At 25.2% G+C, this 24,299-nt stretch overlaps 1 protein-coding gene across 15 annotated transcripts in view; it reads left to right on the forward strand.

The window, feature by feature from the left end:
- The window catches only part of LOC117175996 (cAMP-specific 3',5'-cyclic phosphodiesterase), an 873,036-nt gene that overhangs the window by 686,076 nt on the left and 162,661 nt on the right, over window positions 1-24,299 (forward strand). For all 15 annotated transcript variants that reach the window (XM_033365929.1, XM_033365928.1, XM_033365927.1 and 12 more), the window contains 2 exons: window positions 2,287-2,351; window positions 14,008-14,120. In XM_033365929.1, the coding sequence (XP_033221820.1) occupies window positions 2,287-2,351; window positions 14,008-14,120 (178 nt within the window). The remainder of the gene's footprint in view (window positions 1-2,286; window positions 2,352-14,007; window positions 14,121-24,299) is intronic.

Genomic DNA, 24,299 nt, shown 5'->3' on the forward strand with positions numbered 1-24,299 from the left:
CCTCTTTACTTTCCTAATCCTTCTCTTTTTTCTGCTCCTTTTCCTATTTCTCCTACTTTTATCTCTGCTTCTTCTCCTTACTCCTGCTCCTACGTCTCCATCTTCTTCTTCTCCGTTTCCAGCTCCTTCCTTTTTTTTCTTCTCCTTTTCCTCTTCCTTCTTCTCCTGCTCCTCTTCCGTCTGTTTCTCGTCCTCCGTTTTTTACTCATGCTTCTCCCCTTCATCTCCTCCTACGTCTCTAGCTTCTTCTTCTTATTCGCCTACTTCTACTTTTAATTTTCGTTTTTCTCCTGAATCTCCTCCCTTTTCTCCTTATCCTTCTCCTCATCTTCCTTCTCCCATTTCTCCTGTTCCTTTCTTTTGCTTTTTCTTCTTCAGCACCTTTCACTGCCTCTTCTCCTGCTCCGTTTCCTTCTGCTTCTTTCACTCATTTTCCTGCTTCTGCCCCTCCTTTCTGTCTGCATCTCCTCCTCCTATGCCTCCAGCTCCGTCTCCTGCTCTTCCTATCCGTCTCCGGTTCCTGCTCATTTTCCTTATTCTGTCGCTCATTTCCCTAATCCTTCTTCTGCTCCTGCTTCTTCTCCTAACCCTTTCTACTTTTTATTCACATCCTTTTTCTCCTTAACCTTCTTCTCCATCGTCTCCTTTTCCTTATAATTCTGCTCCTCTTTTCAATAAAACTTTTCCTGCTCATTTTCCTGCTCCTTTTCCTGCTCATCCCCCTCCCCTCTGGCTCCATTTCCTCCACCTGTATCTCCAGCTTCTTATCCTGTCCATCTTCATCTCCTCTGTCTCTGTCTTCTGCTCCTTGTTCTACTTCTATTCTTTTTCTTATTCCTTCTTCTATTCCCGCTTCTTTGTATTCTTCTTACTTCTACTCCTTCTCCGGTTTTTTCTTCGCCTTCATATCCTCATCATTCTTCTCCTTTTCGTTTTTCTCCTTCTTCTCATGTTTCTTTTTTCAGCTGCTCATCCTGCTTTTTCTTCTCCTGCACCTTTTCCTGCTACTTCTGCTCCTTTTCCTAGCGCTTCCTCTGCTCCTTCCCCTGCTCCTGTCTCTCCTCTGCGCCCTCAACTCCTCTTTCTAAGTCTCCAGCTCCTTAGCTTGCTCCTCCTCTCCCTCTCCTCCTCATCCGTCTCATGCTCTTTTCTCTGCTTCTTCCCCTTTTTCTGCTCCTTTTCCTATTCTTTCTACTTTTCCTGCTTCTTTGTTTTCTTCTTATCCCTTCTCCTTTTCCTGCTCCTTCTTCTTCTTTGTATAATTTTTCTCCTGCTACTTTTCTTTCTTATCCTCTGGCTCTCTCTTCTCATTCTCCTACGTTTTCTTCTCCTCCTCCTTTACCTATTCTTTCTCCTTCTTCTTGTCCTGCTCCCTTTTTCTGCTAATTCGTCTTCTTTTTCTTCTGCATGTTTTTCTGCTGCTTCTCCTGCTTTTTTTCTTTCTCTTGATCCTTATCGCCTTTTGACTCTCCATATATTATTTCTATGTCTTCAGCATCTTCTCCTGCTCCTCCTGTCCGGCTTCTTATCTCCGTAATCTCCTCTCCATCTCCCTCTTCTCCTTCTTTTCTGTCTTCTGCTCCTTTCCTGCTTCTTCTTTTTCTGCTTTTTCTCTTTTTCCTGATCCTTCTCCTTTTCCTATTTCTTCTTTTCTTATTCCTACTTCTTCTCGTTCTGCTTTTTTACATTTTCCTTATTTTTTATTTTCCTATTTGTTTATTTTTCAAAACATATTCCTAATAAGAGGGGAAAAATTTATTTTCCTATAAAAGTAAAATATTTATTCTAAATATATTGCAAAAAAATGTATACATTACATTTAAGGCAAATTCTAGAGCAAAATCACAGAATTAATTACTAAAAAAACGCAATGGACTTCTTGAATTGACGAGATAACGGAATTGGTAGTTTGACCCAAACTTCTTGAATCGATTTCCTAAATCTCGAGGGAAATTAATTTACCTTGGAAAACTGCAAAGGAATAAATCAAGTACAAATCCTGCAGATGTTTGATAAGTACTAAAATTGTTGATTTAAAATACTGCATAGGTTCAATTTATTTCTTGAAATTTATCTTTATTGCTTTCATAATATTCTAGTAATCATTCTTCAGTCACAAAATTTCTGTATAAAAGATTCGTAAATGTATCAATTCCAGTAAGATACCTTTGGTTTTTTGTCTTCTAAAATCCTCAACAGAAGATCAAAATCTTTTTTTTTTCGCATAAAATAAATATTCATACTCGATAAAAATATCTTCTAACAAAATTTATTATTTTGGCATAGATCGAGGAGGAGTAGTGCAGCCCAGGGTAGTAATACGCCTCAGCCACGGATCCTGGCGCCCGGAGGTAATAATTGCTTAATTAATTAATTAAGAATTACACAATTCATACCAGCATGACTTGACATAAAAAAATTTATTTATGAATCAAAAAATGGTCATAAGCTTACTGAACAAAATACTTTTCCCTTTTTAGAAAGAATTTCTCTTTCTTCCCACGTTTTTAATAAACTTCTTTTTCCATCTTTACTTGTTTTTTCGCCTGAATAAGAATGAAATAAATCAAAAACCGAATAAGAAAATCAAGCTAGTTTTGGTTAAAAGTAAGTTCTCCTTGATTAGAAAGTCTACTATTATATTTTTGTTTGAAAATTTATCTTTTTAGTTAAAAATTTTATTAGTTGGTTAAAAATTCAATTATTCTGTTGAAAATTTAACCATTGTCATAAAAACACATTCACTTTTATGTTAAAAATTAATCTGCGTTGGTCAAGGATTCAAATATTGTATTAAAAATTCGTTTTCTTTACGCCTGATAAAAAAATATTTTAATTAATTTTTGTAATTTAAAATATAAGTGTTTTATTTTTTATTCGACATTTCTATTTTATAATGAAAATTAATTGGTTTTAGTTGAGGATTGAACTATTTTATTTAAAATTATTATTTTCGGTTAAAGAGTTATCATTTTCGGTTTCAATATTCATTTTTTTATAGAAAATTCCATTACTTCGATTACTATTAGGTAGAAATTTAAGTTGCTTGTTTAAATTTCATAATTTTGTGTCAAAAATTTAACTGTTTAGTTAAAAAATTTATTATTTATTGGACGATTTAACCAATTGTTAGAAAATCAACTTGCTTCTTTTAATTTTATTTTTTGGGTTGAAAAGTCAGCATATTCAACTTTCTTTGTTAAAATTTTATTTATTTCGAAGATAACTCATTAGGTGAAAATGTAACTATTTTCTGAAACATCCTTCTTTTAAGATAATCTTTTTTTTTATAAAAGTCAATTTTTAAAAAAAAAATCCACATTTCTTTGTTAAAAATAAACTTTTTTTTTAAAATTCTGTTTTCTTCTAAAAAATGTCCCTTTTTGACGTAGCAATTTAACTATCTGGTTGAAAAATTAACTAATATTCATAGAAATTAGAATTTCCTATTTCTAGGCTGCAACTGACTAATTATTAAAGAATTCTACTATTTTATTGAAAATTCAATTAATTTGATGAAAATTTAACTTTTTTCTTGAACAGTTGTTTTTTTTATTGAAAATTCCTCATTTATCGTTAAAAAATCACTTTTCTTGGTTGAAAATTAACTTTTCTGTTACAAATTAAACTTTGTAAATAAAAAATCGTCTTTTGGCTCAAAAATGTAACTTGTTGGTTGAAATTTCAACTGCTTTTGATGAAATTTGAATCTTTTTTTGTGAAAAATTTTATAATCAGGTTCGAAATTTATCTTTGTCAGCTTGAAAATTTAAATTTCTTATAAAAATGTCACCCTTTCTGTTCGAAAATGCAACTCTAAATGAAGATTCATGTTCCTTGATTAAAAAGGATTTTCTTGTTGAAAACTCTTCTCTTTGGGTATCTTATTATGGTATGTCCATTAATTTCATTGGTTAAAAATTGATCCAGTGTAATTTTAAATTCTGCTATTTTTTGAAAATTTCTGTAATTTCTTGAAAATATCGTCTTTTTGTAGAGAATTCATTTTCCTTGATAGAAATTAATCTTTTTGGAATGAAAATATAATAAATCTATTTGGGTAGAAAACGTAACTTTTTGGTTGGAAAATAGCTTCTTTTTTTCAAATTAATTAATCTCTTCTGGCAGAAATGTAATCTTTTTTGGTTAAAAATGTAACAGTTCAGTAGAAATTCTTCTGTTTTTTCTTCAAAATTCCACCTTTTGAAAAATTACTTTTTTGTTAAAAATTTATATTTCTGGATTTAAAAGTTTACTTTTTTGTACAAAATTAAACTATTTAGTTGAAAAAATACTTTTTTGTCATAAATTCATATTTTAGGGTTGCAAATTGGTCTTTTCTGGGTTCAAAATTCATCTTTTTAGTTGAAAATTATTTTTTTTTATATATATTTTTGGCTTGCAAACTCAATAATTTGGTTCTTTTTTTCTTTTTTGACTGAAAAATCTCTCTTGTTTGAAAATTCATTTTTTTGTATTGAAAATTTATGTATTTTGTTCCAAATTCCACTATTTGGTTGAAAACTTTTATTTGCAGATTAAAAACTTAACTCTGTGGTTAAAAATTCATGTAATTGTTAAAAAATTTGCCGTTTTGTAGAAAATTAATTTCCTTGGTTCAAAATTCATCTTTTTGGAACGATAATGAAACTATTTTTATAGAAAATGTAACTACTTGTTTAAAAAATTAATTTTTGTTGAAAATTTACAATTTTAGAAGGAAAATTTAAATGTTTTGTACTAAATTTAACTGTTTGGTTTAAAAATAACTGCTTTGTCACAAAATTCATTTTTTTTAATTTACATTTTTGGCTTGAAAATTTAAGTATTTTTTTCTCTCTTTCTTTACTGAAAACTCTTTCTTGTTTGAAAATTCATGCTTTTAGAATTAAAAGTAAAATATTTTGTTCAAAATTCTACTATTTCCCTGAAAATTTTTATTCGCAGATCAAAAATTTAATTTCCTGGTTAAAAATTCCTTTTTTTTTTAACATTCAACTATTTGCTTAAAACCTCATCTTTTTGATTCCAGAATTCAATTGCTTTTCTGACCATTCATATTTATTGATCGAAAATTTATATTTTTTATAAAAAAAGAACTTGGTTGAAAATTGATATTTATTGTTCAAAATTCAATATATTTTGACTTGAAATCTAAAAAAAAGGATAGTAACGAAATTAATTTTATGTAAAAGAATTAATTCCCTATTGTCTTGAAAAATCGCCCTATTTGCCCTGTTTTATACGAATTTTGTGTTGTGAAGTCTGCTATAATAATAATAATTATTATTATTATTAATATTTAATTCAATTGTTTTTAATTTTTAATTGTTCATAACAGCGAACATAAATAATTTAAAAAATAAATAAAAATGTATAGTGAGATTGTAAACCAGAACCAAATTCTCAATTGTTCTATTGATTTGAACCAAACTAATTAATATTGGACCAATGATAACATAGCCTGAGTAATACAAATTAGTAAACCTTAACCAGAGAGCTAACCACTTTGATCTCGCCTCGAGATAAGCTGATTCTGCCTCGAGAGCTCATCCGATTGTGACCTTTAATTAGTCTCCTATTGTAATCTCTAGTACATTTCAAAGACCCTATTTGCTTTCTTATTTTTTTTAACATTTATTTTTATGAAAAAATTACAAAGCAATGGCTGATAACGAATTAGGGGAAATTTCTTGCAGTCAATAATAATTAATTAAGAGCACAAATAAACGAAAAATAATTAATAATTTTAATTTTCGATTTACTAGCGCGTATGTCTTAACTTTTAATTTACCTTAAGTAATTAATTTAGACATTAGTATTTTTTTATAATTATTATCCACAGCAGGTATCATCCATTTTAGGGAGGTTTCCCCTATGTCATTTTTTAAGAGGACGATTTCAAATGCTTTTGAGTTTGAAAAGTTCCAATTTTTAATATTTTTATTTCTTAATTCAAAAGATTGAAAATTATTTCCTCTTTCCTGAACAATTTTATTATTAAATTTTTTCTAAATTGAAAAAGAAAATTTTTTTATTTTTACCATTTTTATTTAGTTATAAGGGAGGGATTTTTTTGTTTATAATTTTAGACTCTTTGTTTTTAAAATTCATATTTACCTAGAATGTTTGTAATTTTGTCACCTTTTCTCTTAATTAAAAGAGAGAATTTTGTTGTTATTAGTATTTCTGATGAATTGAAGGGTGCAAAATGTTGAATTTTCATTATTTTTCTTTTCTAAGATTTTATTAGTAAAAAATTTGACTTTTTAGTTAAAATTTTAACTATTTTATTGAGAATTAATGTGCTTTGTTAAAATTTCAACTGGTTGGTAGAAAATTCATAATATTGACTTGAAAAGTTAACTTTTTTGTTTGAAATTAAATTGTCTTACAGAAAAATAATCTCTTTGGTTGAATATTCAACTATTTTAATATAAAATTTAAGTATTTTGTTAAAAATTTACCTATTTATTTTAAAATTTATTATTATTATTTATTTTTTCGTTGAAAAAAAATAACTTGATTATTAAAATTTTCTGTTTTCAGGTTAAATATTAAACTTTTTTATAGAAAATTCGTATTTTTTATTTGAGAATTCAACCATTTATTGAGAAATGTTCTTCTTCGTGAAAGATTCATCATATTGGCTGACAAATTTATTATTTGAATAAAATGACATCTTTTTGGTTTATAAATTTAACATTTTTGTTTAAAATTAAATTTTTCGGAACGAAATTCATTTTGTTTGTTTGAAAATTCATCTTTTTTTCTGAATGTCCCAATTTTTTTTAATTCAACTTTTTTTTAAACATCAATATTTATTTTAAATTGTGTTTCTGCGGTAGAAAATTAATTTGGTTTTTGAAATTTCATATCTTAAGGTTCAAATTATAATTTTTTAAATAAAAATTTAACTATTTAAATAGCAATTTATCTGGGTTTTTTTAAATCTGCTATTTTGTTGAAAATTTAATTACTTTATTGAAAACATATTGATTTGATTGAGAAATAATTCTTTTTATTTGAAAATTCATCTATTTGGTTTAAAGTAGAGATCGTTTGTTAAAAATTGCTTTTTTTCCAAATTTTTTGTTAAAAATTCATATTCTTTGGAAATTCATCTTTTTGTCTAGAAAAATCAACATTTTTGTTTAAAATTGAATTGTTCCACAGAAAATTAATATTTCTAGTTAAATATTTCAATTTTTTGGTTGAATATTTAATTATTGTTGTAAAAAATTCTACGATTTTTTGAAAATATAATTATTAGTTTATTTCAAAATTTATTATTTTAATTTTCAATCAAATAATTTGATAATTAAATTAAATAATTCATCTTTTTTAATTGTCTTTTTGAATTAAAAATTTCACGATTCGATTGAAAATTAATCTTTCTAGTGGAAAATGCATTTTTTTTATTAAACATGTGACTATTTGAATAGCAATCATTAATCTTTTTAGTCAAAGAACCTTCCATTTGATTGAAAATGTAATTATTTTGTTGATAATTGATTTATTTCGTTAAAAAGTCATCTTTTTTTGTTCAAATTTCAACTAATTAACTGAAATTTAAACTGCCTTATTAAAAATTGCTTTTTTGGATACAAATTTTACTGTTTGGTGGTAAATTAACTTTTTTGTTGAAAAATTTTTTCTTAGTGTTAAAAATTCATCTGGTTCATTCAAAATTCGATTTTTTATTTGAAAAATTTAACATTTTTGTTTATTGTCAAATTTTTCTGTAGAAATTGTCTTTTTTTGTGTAAAAAATTAATTTTTGTTTGTTGAATATTCAAGTGTTTTTGTAGAAGATTCAATTCATTTATTTCAAATGTAATTATTTATTTTAAAGATTTATTTTTTGGTAAAAAAGTAACTTACTTTTTAAAATTTCATACTTTCGAATTGAACATTGAACTATTCGATTTAAAATCAATCAACCTGATGAAAAAAATCTTTTTGTGCAAAAATTTAACTTTTAAAAAAAAAATTCAACTTTTGGTTAAAAAATCCACTATTTTCTTTAAATTAAGTAATTTGTTTGAATAACTTATATTTTTTAGATGGCAACTCAAATATTTTGTTGCAGTTTCATCTATTTTGTGAATAATTCATATTTTTTATCAAATAAATCTTCTGGATTAAAAAAGTTTTTTTCTAGTTGAAAACTCAACTCTTTGGTTGAATTTTATTATTTTATCCTCTTAAAAAGTAACTACTGCATTTTTTTCAAAATTTACATTTTTAATTGAAAATCGATCTTTCTTATAAAAAAAACTCATTTATTTGGCTGAAAATTCGTGCTTTGAACAAAAAATAATCTTCTTAGTTGAAAATGCATCAATATTGTCAATAATTCCACTATTTTCATCAATTTTAAATTATTTTGTTAAAAAACTAATTCATTTGGATCAAAATTATAAAAATTTTCAGAGGAAAATTTAAATTTTGCTTTGAAATTCCAACTCTCTTCAAAAAATTAACTCTTTTGGCTTGAAAATTTAACTATTCGACCTGTAGTTAAAAAATTTCTTATACTCTCTGAAACACATTTTAAGTGTTATTTGCTTTATCTTTTGTACCGATATCAAAATTTTTACGTTGATATAAATAACAAATAAATGATCAATTTTTACGTTATTTCCTTCTGATTATTTATTATATTCATGGACGAGTGTCTAAGAATGGCCCTCTTCGACGAAAAAGGTGTCGATCTCGGGACAGTGAGGGTACGTGGGTTAGCGTTAGCAGATGATAAGTTTGTTATGGCAATGAATCGAAGATTTGCAAAAGAAAATGGCTTAATGGTATAATAATAATAATAATATTAATATTCAAATTAAAATTAAAATTTTAATATTGATATTTTACAACTTCTTCTGAACCATCCTATTCACTTAAACTCCAACTGACAAATTACACCACTTTATAAGAGATAAGTGCGCAATTCAGCTTGTCGAGATAAGGACTTAACGAAAGTGGCATTTTTTATGAAAGCTTCAGAAAGTAAATTTAAATTTCTGAAATTGAAAAAATAAGTACAATTCGAACGTCAAATCCATGTTTCTTAATAATCGAAAACGAAATCTTAATTTGAAACATTCAGATATCGACGTCTGGTGGTTGTTTTTTCTAAAAACTTTATTCATTTTTAACATTGAAAAGAATTTAAATACAGTTTTCAAGGCTTCAACAATTTAGTGTAGATCGATTATTCAAAGTTCTACCATTTTTCTTGAGCAGGCAGAAGGAAAATTTAGTAATCAATTTTTTTCTTAATTAAAAAAGGTCACTTTTTATATTTATTTTTATTGAGCCGGAAGTGCTTTTTGGTTTTTAATTTTTTTTCTAAATTAAAACAGGGAATTCTGTTGTTTTTTTTATCTGCATAAAGTTGCAAGATTAAGAGAAAAAAATTGACTTTCATAACGAGTTTTTTGTAGAAAACTATCCCCTTTGGTTTAAAAATTCCACAATGTGGTTGATTTTTTTTTATTTTTTGACTGAAAAATCTTTCTCCATTAAATATTTACCTTTGATTAGAGAATTCATCATTTTTGGTTAAAATGCACCTGTTTGCTTAAAAATTATTTTTTTCCTATTAAGGATTCAACTATTTTGTTAAAAATTCCTCTTGTTTGGTCGAAAATTCAACTGTTGTGTTGAAGATTCGTTTTTTTTCTAATAGAAAACTTATCCTAATTGATTAAAAATTCATATCTTTTTTGGTAAAAATAAATTATTTTCACTTGAAAAGACTAATATTATACTTTTGGTCCTGAAGTTATCTCTTTGGTTTGAAAATTGAATTGTTTGTATAAAATTCGACTTTTTGGTCTAAAAATTTCACAATTAGGTTGAATTTTTGTTTTAAAAAAAAATGAATTTTGAACCAAGAAGATTAATTTTCTACCAAAGGATACATTTTCAAGGAAAGAGATGAATTCTCAACTAAAGAGAGAGGTTTCCAACCAAAAATGAAAGTGTTTATTTTTCGATTAAAAAAAAATAATCTTCAACGACAAAAAAAGGAATCATATAGCTGTTGAGTTCAAACAATATTAGGAATTTTTTACCAAATATGGAATTCTTCAAACAAATAGCTGAATTATTAAAAAAAAAAGATCATTTGTTCAGGCTAAAAATCCAAATATTTTAGAAATGTTTTAAACCAGAAGAGAAGAATTTTTAACAAGAAATTTAATTTTCAATCAAGGAAGATGAATTTTCAACCAGATAGTTGAAGTTTCAACTAAAAGAGATTAATTTTTAATCAAAAAACGGAATCGATAAGTTTACAATTAAAAAAATAATTTTAAACAACAAGAACAAATTAGAATCAGTCATTTTCGAACGAAAGAATACGATTTCGTAACAAAATAGTTGAATTCTCAAAAAAATCATGAATTTTGAATAAACGAGATCAATTTTGTACCTAAATAGATAAATTTTCAACAAAATAGATGAATTTTCTGCAAAGTAGTTGAATTTTCAACTTATGAAGGTAAAAAAATGAACCACAAATCGAATGTCTACATTTATAGATAAACAATTAATTTTAGAACAAAAATTTACAATAAAAATACTTGAATGAAATAAAGAGTTCATTTAAAATTGTAACCCAAATGTTGAATTTTCAAGTCAAAAAGAGGAATTTTCTACCAAACGGATGAGCTTTCAATTCGAAAAAATACATATTAATAAAAAAAGTTAATTTTCAACCAACGAGATGAAATTTTTATTTAAAATGATAAACATTTAACATCAAAATTATTTTTTACAACGTATTTCAATTTTTAAACAAGTAGTTGATTTTTCAAAAGAAAGACATCTTCAACAACCAAAAAAGATTAATTTTTAACGAAACAGTTGCATTTTTGAACCAAAAGGACGACATTTCAATATAATGCATGCATTTTTAATTTTTAAAAAACATTATTTATCAATTAATTTTCTTTATTAAAAGAAATTAATTTTCACGAAGAGATTTTAACATTTCATCAAATATTTGAACCTTCAACGAAAAAGTTCATTTTTTTAACCGGAAGATTAATTTTCTACAAAGAAGATGAATTATAAACTAAAAATAAAAAGAATTTTCAAGCAAATATTTTAATTTCCTACCAATCTACAACAACAAAAGTTCATTTTTAACAATGTAGTTGAACTTTCAACCAAGCAGCCAAATTTCGTACCAAAATACAAGAATTTTCAACTAGGAAAAATCAATTTCAATAAATAATGTTCAAAAGCGAACCAGAAATGGAATAGTTGAATTGTTAGTTAAATTTTTTAATGCTAAAAAATTAATTTTCAACTGAATAGATACATGTTCAACAAAAGAGGTAAATTTTCGACTGTAATAATAAATAAAAAACGCATTCTAAACCAAATTGTTTAGCCTGAAAGATGATTTTTTAACTCCCTAGATTAATTTTCTAAAAAAGGGTTAGTGAAAGTTTTAGCCGTGGAGGCGTACCTTTAAAAAAATATGAATTTTTAACAAATTATTTATACTTTCAGCTAAGTAGCTGAATTTTCTACTAAAAAAATGAATGTTGTATCATATGGTCAAATTTTCTACAAAAAGGATGCATTTTTCTGCAAGAAGATTAATGATATTATGAATCTTAAAAAAATTAATTTTTAAGATAAGAGTTGAACCAAAAACATAATTTTTTAACTCAAAAGTTTTTATTCTAAAAATCTAATATTCAAATTTTCAAACAAGTAGATGAATTTACAATCAAGAAAATGAATTTTTAACAAATTAGTTTTACTAATAAATGAAAGTAGATGAAGTGTTGACAAAAGAAGATTCTTTTTAAACAAAATTGTTGCATTTTCAACAAAATAATTAAATTTCCAACTAAATAGTCTAATTTCTAACCTAGCGGGATGATTTCCGAAACAAAAACACAATGTTACCATTTTCAACCAAATAAAAATTAACTTTTACAAAAAGAATAGTTGGATTTTCTTATTGGGTTATATTAGTTCAGTTTAAATTTAAGCAAAAAAAACGAGAAGAAGAGAAAGTGTTTTCAAAACTGGTTAAAACACAAGAATCCTTCGAAAAATACTGCCGCCAAAGTTAATCTTTAAATCATATCAATGTTGTCAAATAAAAAAAATTCCCTAGAGAATTTAATGAAAATTTCAGATAACATTTTGAGGAGGGGGGGGGGCACCGAAATGTCACAAATTGTCACAAAAGTTAAATGTGTCAAAAATAGCTAGCCTCAAGTAGCAGACGCTATATTAATTCTAAATTTTACATAATTGAGTGATTGACAAAATTTTTCTTTTCACGTTTTAGTTATAATAATAATATTTTCATGATTTATATATATTCAAATTATAAAGCTTGATAATATTATGTTTTACATGCTTATGATTTTTATAATAATATTATATTCATATTTCATATTTTAAAATTATTTACAAATTTAAGATTAAATATAATTTCAATAAATTTTAAATTGTTTTATTTAATGTTACAGGAATAATTTTTTAAATTTTATCTTGAAATCTAATTTTGTTAAAGAATATAAAAGATTATTAAATTAATGGATATATTGTGAAATCATTAAGTTTAATAATATTATAATATAAATTAAAATTTATTAATAAAATATCAAAGTACATAAAGATTGGATTTAAATTGTTTAATATAAAGTAATATAAATATGTTATTTCCTCTCAGATTATGTAATTAAATATTAGAATTATATTTTAATGGTCTTTCTTTTGTAAAATGGTCAATTGATAATTAGCCAATTAATGTTTTCTGATTATTAAAGTAAATAAAGATTAAAACTTATTTCCTGAAATTGAAGTAACATAATTTAGTTATTGACTTAAAGGTTCTATAATGGAATATTGAATATGATTTGAATATTGAAAGTTAATTTATATTTTCTGTTATATTATTTCAATTAGAGAATTTTTCAAATGATTCTGATGTACTGAAATATGTATTTGCATTCGATTTTTCAAATCATATGGAAATACGTTTTTTTTCTGAAATTAGTATCAAAAGTTATCAATAAAACAAATTTGCAAAAATGAATGTGATATTAAAAGTAAATGTAGAGTACAAATTATTTCTATGTTTAACAGAAAATTATTGTTTAATGCTTTTTATGTTATAATTTATGAAAAAAATCAATTAATTATTAGATGACAAATTTTTTCACAACATCAAACTAGGGTTCGAGCTTTTCCTATTATTTTGTAAAATCCCTTAAAATATTATTTTTTCAATCTATATTTTTTGTTGACGAATGTGAAATATTCAAAAATCTTTTATAAGTTTTTTTCAAATTTATAAGAAAGTTCTGAAGATTTTGAGCTTAATTTTTTAAATTTTAAATTATTTTTCAAAATTTCAAGAAAAATTGGATTCATTTACAAATATTTTTAGGAATTCAAGAGTCTTTCCATAGATTCATTTTTTTGAAATTATAAAAACCCTAAATATCTTTCGAAAAGGCTAAAATTTTTCTAATAACTTGTACAATCCTGTAAAATAAAATGTATATTTTTTAAATCTTCTACATTCTTTTTTTGACATATCTGAAATATTTAAAAATCTTTCCTAATTGTCTCATGAAAATTCTAAATTTCATATAATTCTAAAAAAACTGCTGATACTTCTTTCCTTATTAATAATTTGAAAATGTGTATAACTAAAAAAATATCAAAAAATCCTAAAAATATATTTTTATTTAGGTATTTGAAATAACTTTACGTAATATGTGAACAAGAATATAAGTGTTCAGAAAATTTAAAGAAAGAAATTGTTATTACAAATTTGAGTAAATGATAAAAATGAGTATAAAAGTGAGCGCGCGCATGCGCGCGCACACAATAGTCTACTAAGAAAGAAGGGGCGAAAAGTAAGCGAATTTTTTTTTGGGGGGGGGGGCAGATAAATTAATTTCTTAAGTTTTAAATTTCACTTAAATTTGACTTCAAAAAATTTTTTTCTGTTTATTCCAGAAGAGCCTTACGTGAAAATGGCTGTAGAAACGTTAGAGGAGCTAGACTGGTGCCTGGACCAGTTAGAAACCATTCAGACGCATCGATCCGTGTCCGACATGGCTTCCCTAAAGGTAAGATGCTCTTCCATTCAGCTATCAATCGCGATCGTTATACTCTCGAGAAATTCTCTCGAGAAGTTTTCGACAGCCATCAAAAGTTTCAGCGATATAAAAATTCCCAACATTCGTAAATTCTAGATATCCAATTTAAGAGCTGCTCTAGATTTTCGATTCTTTTAATTTTTGTCTTAAAATGTTTATGGGATATTAAAGAATCAAAGTAAAGACTTCGATTTTTTAGGATTTCAACTCATACATTTTTTTCCTGAAACTAAAATTTTTATATTAATATTAGCATTTTTATTCCGCCCTAATAATACTAGGATCCACTATTTTTAAAAAGGAACTAAAATATTTTAATTTTATCGTGAAATGTTTGTGGTATTGCAGACAAACGTAATCAATATGAAAATCCAATGAAAAAAATATTAGGCACCATTTATCATATTTTTATGAAAATTTTCACATTTCAAATTAGTTAATGACAAAAAGTGAATTAAAATTTATGAAATTTAAATTAGGCCAAAATCCAAATTAAAAATCCCATTTAACGTCCAATAATCAAATTGATGCAAAATGCAAAATGGAAAATTTTTTGCCTTGATAAGGGTACTGTAAGAGTACCGAAACGTTGGTAATGCAAAATTTATTTATTTATTTATGATTTTTATTTTATTGTAATTTGATGGTCATAAAAATAAAAAAGACGAATAAAGGAAAAAGACAAGGAAGGGGATGTGGTTGACTGCCTTCTCATTTTTCAGATTACAATAGGGTTTTTTTTGGTTTTCGTTTATTTGTTGTGGTCCAAATTTGATCGTTGGATTCTTGTTTTGCTTAACAGGATTTTGCATCAAAAAGTGAATTTCTCCAAAAAGCATTAAAACAATTACTTTAATTTATATCTTATAAATTTGTCAAGTTATCGGAGAATCAGAATAAACAAAAAATAGGGAAATAAATTTTAGGCAACATTTACAATATATTTTTAGGATAATTTTATTATTCGTTATTATTCAAATACTAAAATTGACTTTTTCAAAAAGAGCCCCAACGATTATTTTGAATTTTTCTTAAAATACGTGTGGCAAGGCAGAAAATAATAATAAATACGAAAAACCTGTAATCGAAAATAGTAGGCAACATTGACTATAAATAAAATATACTTTTTCTAAAAATTATTAGATCGATTTTTTTTAATTGTGGTCTTAAAATGATTATCGGATATTAAAGAGAAGAAATAAATACTATTAGTAAAATAATAATATTGACTTTTTTCAAAAAGAGAAACGATTATTTAAAATTTTTTCTTGAAATGTCTTTGGCATGGTAAAAAACCATAATCAATATAAAAATGCAGTGAAAAAAATATTAGGCAACATTGCATATCTTTTTAATGAAATTATGGCAGTTAAAATGAATTTTTTTTAATCGATTCCTTTAAAAAAGGATTGGATCGATTATTTTAATTTATGTCTTAAAAATTTTGTGGGATTTCAGAGAAGTATACTAAATAAAAAAAAAAGAAGGCGAAAGGAAATTTTAGGCAACATTCACCACATATTTTTAGGATAATTTTTGCATTCCTTATTAACTAAATAGTAAAATTAACTTTTTTCAAAAAGAGACCCAACGATTATTTTTTATTTTATCTTGAAATGTTTGTAGTATAGCATAAAAACATCATGAATATGAAAATCGAGTGAACAAAAATATTAGCGAACATTCATTATCTTAAAAATGAAATTTTTATACTTCAAATCAATTAAATACAAAAATCGATTTTTTTAAAAACGGATTGAGTCAATTTTTTTGACTTTTGTTTTAAAATGTTCGTCGAACATTAAAGTAGCACAATATTGAAAAAATGTGTTGCATTCCTTATTAAATAATTATTTAAAGAAACTTTTATCAAAAAGAGTCCCGACGATTATTTTAGGTTTTGTCTTGAAATATTTGTGGTATAACAAAAACCATAATCAGTATAAAAATTAAATAAATTATTTTTAATTATTCCAATTATCAACTTCATTTTCTTTGTTAACATACTTCCAGTTGAAAGAATCCTTTCTGAATCCTCTTATAAAGCATTATTTTATTCTGAATCGTAATTATTTCACGATCTACTTAGAAGTTCGCTAATTACTCATTTAATTACTCTCATCCTTTATTCGGATATTCTATTTTTAATGAAAGTTATTCTGCATCCGTCTTGTTTTAATAAAAATAAGCATTTCTCATTGTACTGAGAAAAAAATGTAATAATTTAAATGAAGAAGCATTTTCAACATCCGCCATAAATCGTATATATTTTTATAAAAACTGATGTTCACGTTAAAATAATTGTTTAAACTGAATATCGTTTTCATAGATGTTGAAAAAGTTTCAACAGGGCTATTGTTTATATATTCTTTGGGTAGTGAAAAAATTATGTTGCTAACGTGTTTAATATTACAAAAAGTGATTTCACACACTACTAGCTTAAATGTCAAGCTACGAAAATGATATAGCAAAATTTAAAATAATCGATGAAATACTTTTTAGAAAATTAGACTTTTGTACTTAATTTGAATTTTAAAATTTAGAATAAAAAGACAGTAAATATTGCCTAATATTTTTGTTCGCTAGGATTTTTTATTGGCTATAGTTTTCTGCCATACTACAAACATTTCAAGACAAAATTTTAAATAATAATAATAATAATTTTCCAATGAATTTTTGTATTTAATTAATTTGAAATATAAAAATTGTAATCGTTAAGTCTCTTTTTGAAAAAAGACACTAAAAAGATAATCAAATGTTGCCCAATTTTTTTCATTATATATTCATACATAATGTGGTTTCTTCTATACCACAAACATTTCGAGATAAAATTTAAAAATAATCGTTGGGTCTCTTTTTGAAAAAATTTAAGTTTAGTATTTATTTATTAAAAAATGCAAAAATTATTTTTAAAATATGTGATGAATGTTGCCTAAAATTTCCTTTCGCCTTATTTTTTTTTATTTAGTATACTTCTCCGAAATCCCACAAAATTTTTAAGACATAAATTAAAATAATCGATCCAATCCTTTTTTAAAGAAATCGATTTTTTTAAATTAATTTTAACTGCAATAATTTCATGAAAAAGATATTCAATGTTGCCTTATATTTTTTTCACTGCAGTTTTATATTGATTATGGTTTTTTACCATGCCAAAAACATTTGAAGAACAAATTTTAAATAATCTTTTCTCTCTTTTTGGAAAAAGTCAATGTTATTATTTTATTAATATTATTTATTTCTTCTCTTTAATATGCGGTAATCATTTTAAGACCAAAATTTAAAAAAATCGATCTAATAATTTTTAGAAAAATTATATTTTTGTATTATTAATTTAAAATATAAACATTTTATTAAAAATGTTGTCAATGTTGCCTACTATTTTCGATTACTGGTTTTTCGTATTTATTATGATTTTCTGCCATACCACACGTATTTTAAGAAAAATTCGAAATAATCGTTGGGTCTCTTTTTGAAAAAGTCAATTTTAGTATTTAAACAATAACAAATAATAAAATTATCCTAAAAATATATTGTAAATGTTGCCTAAAATTTATTTCCCCATTTTTAGTTTATTCTGATTCTCCGATAACCTGATAAATTTATAAGATATAAATTAAAGTAATTGTTTTAATGCTTTTTGTAAAAATTCACTTTTTGTCATTAATTAATTTGAAATGTGAAAATTTTCATAAAATGTCTGCCATACCACAAACATTTCAAGATAAAATTAAAATATTTTGGTTCCTTTTTTAAAATAGTGGATCCGAGTATTATTAGGGCGGAATAAAAATGCTAAAATTATTATCAACATTTTAGCTTCAGTAAATAAATGTATGAGTTGAATTCCTAAAAAAAGGGAAAATTGGGAGAACTGTTAATAGCTTCTTGTCTCTTTTTCTTCGAACAAAAATGAAATGCACCCTTGTTTTTAGAAAAAGTTAATTATACTGAACCTGAGATTTTGTTGTCATAAGCGATATAAATATATTATTATTTTAATACCAAGAACAAAAAATTATTTAAAACGTTCCGAAATCGTAAAAAAAATTCCTAGGTCACAAAAAAATGTTTGTTCGAAAAAAGAAAAATAAAATATGTTTGTTTGTTGTTGTTTAAATTGAAGAAATTTCCCTTTAGCCTATTCAGCTGTCTCTAAAATGTATGCATAAATGTTCTTTTCAACACTTCGAAAAATTATAAATTAAACAATTGTTCTTAAATTTTGAAGCTTCTATTATTATTTAATAGTGAAAACTGTACCTAAAAAAATTTTTCCCTAATTCTGCAACCAAGAAGATTTTTTTTTTAATTTAGAATCAAAAATTAGAATAGGAGACATTAACCGATTTCAAAAAAGTTTTTTTTTCTTTTGCTTTTTTTTATGCTAATCCACGAATTTTTTCTTTAGTTCAAACGATTAGATTAATTTTAGAATTTTCTCTCTGCACTTATTTTTTCATTCAAGTTAAGATTTTCCGAAAGGGGTTAATTGATTGTTTTAATTTTTTGTTCTTAAAATATTTTTGGAATCTAGTGGACAATAATCAATAAACTCCATATTAATTGAATACTAAATTCGCCTTATTTAAATACAGCCCCAATGATAATTTCAGTTCTTAGTTTATTTAGAGTTTGTTTAACATGTCGACAAAAAATAATTTGAAAAAAAAAACAATTGTAAAAATCTGCTCAACTCTGTATTATAGTATATTGAATATAAAAATGTCAGGCTTAAAATAAAATTTTGTTCCTTATCAATCTCATGAATGACTTTTCAGAAAAGTTTTTAAAGAGTTCTGAAAATTTCGATTATGTGCTATAAATTTACTCAATTTCTTAAAATTAGTCAGCAGACCTTAGAGGGTCGACTCAATTCAATACTTCATCATAAATTCTTTTCATGGACGTCTTTTTGGCAAGAGGCGGGGGTCGTTTTCTCAACGACGAAATAGCTTCTGCACAAGATAAATTCATTTAAAAAACCAGGTCATCTGGTCAAGGAAATGATACTTTTCTGGCAATACGAAATGTTTCTTATTGTATTAAGTTTGACATGAATATTCGATTTTCAAAAAACTAAACTTGCGAGTTTCATACTTATTTTTCATTTTAACGAGACACTGAAATATGGGTAAACAGAAAAGTTTCAAAATCTCTCTTTTTTTTTTTTACTTTTTGCGCAAACACGGGACACATACTTTCATCACTATTGATAGTGTTTTAATGATAGCACTATTTTTTAATACTGTTTAAAAACGATTATACTGATTCCACTAATTTTTCTTAGTTAGCCACTAGTAATACTATTTTTTCACTTTGCCTTAAGAAATATTTTTAATATTTTTCGTTGATTGTCCAAAATAATATGTTTACCATTTCAAGTACAGAAATATTTACCAGAAAATATTATTATATAGAAAAATTTATTTTAAATTCATCTTTAATTTATTCCCTAATTCGGTTTGTACATTTTCGGTTTTTTTTCACCCTAAAAAAAAATGTTTCAAAATTTTTGATAAAATATCGAATTTTCAATAGAATAATATTTGGATTGAATGGCTTCAAGAATTTTAAATGTTTAATAAAAGCAATCACGTCTTATTAATATAAAGAATTTCGAATTTTTCTGTTTTGAAATAAGTTAAATTAGAATTCCTTTTCAATTAATAAGAATTTAAATATATATAATTCGAGTTTCGAAAAAAATAAATTTTGTATGAAACGGAACAAAAAATTGAATTTTTTTTACTTTGCAAAAAATTTTGTTTCAAGTTTCGAAAAGAAATAATGTAGACGTGCAGCAATCCTTTCAAGAATAATTAAGTTCCTTGTGTCCGTAAAATTAGAGGCTAGTTTATTTTAAATTAATTCAAAATATATAACAAATTCCTAGGATTTAAGCATTTAAGCTGAAATCTTTTTAAATTTTATTGTAATTATTAAAGTAGGAATTAACTTTATAATTTACAAATATTTCAATCAGATTTTAATCAATCGATTTCATTTCGTGCGTTTATTCTTCTTAAATGATTTTTTTTCCCTCTTTTCGTAAAAGTCTATATTTTTTATATAATATATCAAGAATTAATCAAATATTTTCACTCTTAAACAAATTTCCAAAGGTTTTTATCGAATTGAAGAGATTTTAAGAAATGTAGAAATATTTTTTAAAAAGTCACGGAATTTTTAAGGATTTTGATAAATTTCAAAAAATTTCAAAGCATATTCACATATTTCAGAGGATTTCATAAGATTTCAAGGGATTCAACAAAATTTCAAAGGGCTTCTCTAAGATATAAAATATTCGAAGAATTTCGAGAAACTTGAATGGCTTTTAAAAGATTTTGATTGTTTTTGAAAATATGTTAAAAGATTTAAAGAGAATCGGGAGATTCAAAGGGATCTTTCAAAATTCGAAAAATTTTAAGGAATTTTAACGGATTTTAAGACATTTAAATGAATTTTAATGATTTCACCAAATCTCAGACATAATCCAAAGTACATGTATACTCGGATTTGAAATAAGACCGTAAGATTTCAAAAAATTTGACAGAACTTCAAATTATTTCCGCATATTAGAAAGGATGTTCAGAGATTTTATGACATCCGGACAGACTTTCTCGGATTTTAGATATTTCAAGGAATTTAAAAGGATTTCAAAGATTTCAAAGAATCTCCTAATATTTTTAAAGATTTCCCGGATTTCAAAGGATTTTAAGGGATTTCAAATAATTCACAGATTCTGAAGAATGCCATACGTTTTTAGGAAAGATTAAAAAATATTTCCTCGGTTTGAAAATATTTCAAGGAATTTAAAAAGATTTTAAAGATTTTTATAGAATCGTGAAGATGTACAGGGTTTAAAAAGGGATTTTATACATTTTAAAATATTGAATGGGACTTCAAAAGATTTTTAGCCATTCGAACGCAAGGAATTCAACAGATGCGAAAAGATTTTCCAGGATTTTAAAGATTTCAATCAATTTTAAAAGTCCTTCAGAGATTTTCTAATATTTTGAAGTATTTCGAGGATTTTAGGAGATTTCGAAACATTCGAAAGTAAATCTACTGATTCTAGAGGATTTTGTGAAATTTGTAAAGGTTTGACAGAATTTTTGAAGGATTTCTAAATATTATAAAAAGGATTTTAAAGAATTTCGAAGAATTTTAATGGTTTTTAAAAGATTGCAAATTATTTTAATATATCTAAAGAGATTTTAAGAGATGCCGAAATATCTTGACAAACCTTAAAGGATATCAGGGGATTTTAATAGGATTTCCAAGATTTACAGGAATTTTATAAGAATCTAAGGCTTTCACGAGATTTCAAATGATTATAAGGATTTTTAACTGTTTTTAAGATTTTGAAGTGATTTAATTGATTTAACTGGATTTTATGAGATTTTGGGAAATTTTAGTGATTCCAAGACATCTCATAATATTTCGAAATGGTTCGAGAAATTTCTGGGATTTTTACCAATTTTATGTAATTTTTATGGAATTTTAAACATGTAATGGGATTTTATAATATTTAAAAGATTTCATGGGATTTTAGAATATTTTATGGAATTCGAACAGATTATTTTAAAAGATTTGAAGAAGTTTCGATTATCTTATAGGATTTGAAAGGATTGTAAAAGATGTACAAAAATTCAAAAAAATCCGCTCACACATTTTAGAGGATTTCGTAAGATGCCAAAAGATTTAAGATATCTTTTAGGGGATTTCCAAATAATAAAAAGGATTTCAAGGGATTTCGAGGAATTTTAATGCAAACCTAAAACAAATAATTAGAAAAATAAAATTTAGGTCAGAAATTATTGGGGCCCACCATCCACCCCCATTTAGGATTCTTAAGATTTTCTGCATCCCCTTTTACATAATAAAATTAAGTTTGCTTAAAAGATATTTCAAATGAAGCTTGTTGAGTAATAAATTAAACTACTTTTCGAAATGTAAATAATTGCTAATTAATCTGAAATAAATAAAGTCTTGCAATTTGTATCAATAATTATTACTAATTCATTATTTAATTACCATAAATTATTTTTCATGATTTTTTGATTAAATGATTTCAGGCCTTAGTCTTAGTTCAGAATTCGTCTTATTTTATTAAATATTTTATTATTATTTGGCTTAAAGTTAAATTCCTTTGTTGAAAATTCAGCAATTTAATTTAAAAAATTAAAGTATTCGGATGAAAATTCAACTTTTTCTTGAAAAGTTTTATTTTTGGCTTAAAAATGCAAAATTTAATTGAAAGTTTTTCCTTTCTTCACCGAAATTTTTTTTTTTTGAGTGAAAGTGTATCTTTCTCTGTCGAAATATCACCTTTTTTGGTTGAAAATGCAATGAAAATCAACAAGTTGGTGGAAAGTTGACCTATTTGGTTAAAAATGTATGTGTATTTTTTAGATTCATCTTTTTGGGTGAAAAGTCAATTTTTTGGTTCAAGATTCAAATTTTTTGTTAATAATTAATATTTTAGGAAAAATTGTTCTTTATTTTCAATTAAAATATCAACTGTTACATTGTAAGATAAAAATGAATCTTTTTAGATTGAAAATTGATATATCTTTTTGTGAATTTTGTAAAAAAAAGGTGTTTTTTTCGCTTTTTTTTATTAAAAACGTCTTAATAATTCATTTTTTTTAGTTTAGAGATTATTGTGCAAGATTCCTGAAAATAAAAACAAGAATCTAACGACCAAACTTCGACAACCGCCATAAAATGTCCCTGTTGAAATTTCAAAAAAGATCAAGATCTTCGTGAAAAAGAAAAGAAAAAAATTTATTTTTCTGCCAATAATAAAAAAGAGGAAAGAAAAATGAGAAGGCAACCAACCAAATCCCCTTCCTTTTTTTATTTCTTTCGTCTTTTTTATTTGTATTAATATCAAATCACAATAAAAAAAAAATTTGTAAAAAATAATCGCCAACGTTTCGGCACTCATACAGCACCCTTATTAGGGCAAAAAAAGTATATACAAAAATTATAGCAGGCAGGAGCAGCAACGAATCTGCGATGCTCTCTTTCTGTTTTCGTTGCTGTTCCTGCCTGCTCGAATATTTTTTTTTTTTGCCTTGATAAGGGTGCTGTATGAGTGCTGAAACTTTGGTGATTATTTTTTAGAAATGTTTTTTTTTATTGTGGTTTGATAATAATAATAATAATAATAATAATAATAATAATAATAATAATAATAAAGACGATCGAAATAAAAAAAATATGGTAGAGGATTTGGTTGATTGCCATCTCATTTTTCTTTCCTCTTTTCTATTTTTCTAAGCAAAAACAAAAATTTCTTTTCTTTTTCATGAATTTTTTTTTAACTTCAACACGGACATTTTATGGTGTTTGTCTAAATTTGATCGGTGGATTCTTGGTTTTATTTTCAGGAATTCGGCACATCAATTTTATCATTGGAAGTTAAATAGGATTAAAAATTTTTTTAATCTGATTCAAATATAATTAATTTTAGTATAGAAATTCCACTATTTAGTTTACAATTTTTAGAAACTAGCACCGCATTCATTGTTCAAACTATTTTGTTAAAGATGTATGTAATTGGTTAAAAATTCGTCACTTTGGTAAATAAGTAATCTTCTTATTTGAAAATCCATAAATTTGTTTTAAAATATATGTTTTTGCACATTTGTCTTTTTTCGAAAATTAATCATCTTTGTTAAAAATACGTTTTTATTTTAGTCAAGAATTAATTTTTCAAGTGGAAATTTAAGCAATTTTGATCTCCGAAGTAAATCCGCGCACTCCTTCTATAAATAAATTAATCTGAGAACTATAAACGTAAATATTTGAACAGGAATATCATTGTAAAGTTCCATATCTCCAATGGAAAGTACCCTCCGTTCATTGTTATGTTACATTTATCAATGATGAGTAAGATAATTCTATAAATACCTGATTAATCGAATTAAATCCTTTCCCATAAAGACTTCATCATAATCGATAACAAAATGACATAACGTTAGATGGAATTAACAATTATAGTTTGTTGCTCTTTAAACTTCTCTCGCGCTTATTCGCGGTTAAGCAATATATAAATTGATTAATGAAGACCAGCTCAGCGTGTCTATACTAAATATATACACTCTATATGTGTATATATATGTGTGTATGTATGTA

The sequence above is a fragment of the Belonocnema kinseyi genome, chromosome 7 (assembly GCF_010883055.1).
Source record: "Belonocnema kinseyi isolate 2016_QV_RU_SX_M_011 chromosome 7, B_treatae_v1, whole genome shotgun sequence".
NCBI lineage: Eukaryota > Metazoa > Arthropoda > Insecta > Hymenoptera > Cynipidae > Belonocnema > Belonocnema kinseyi.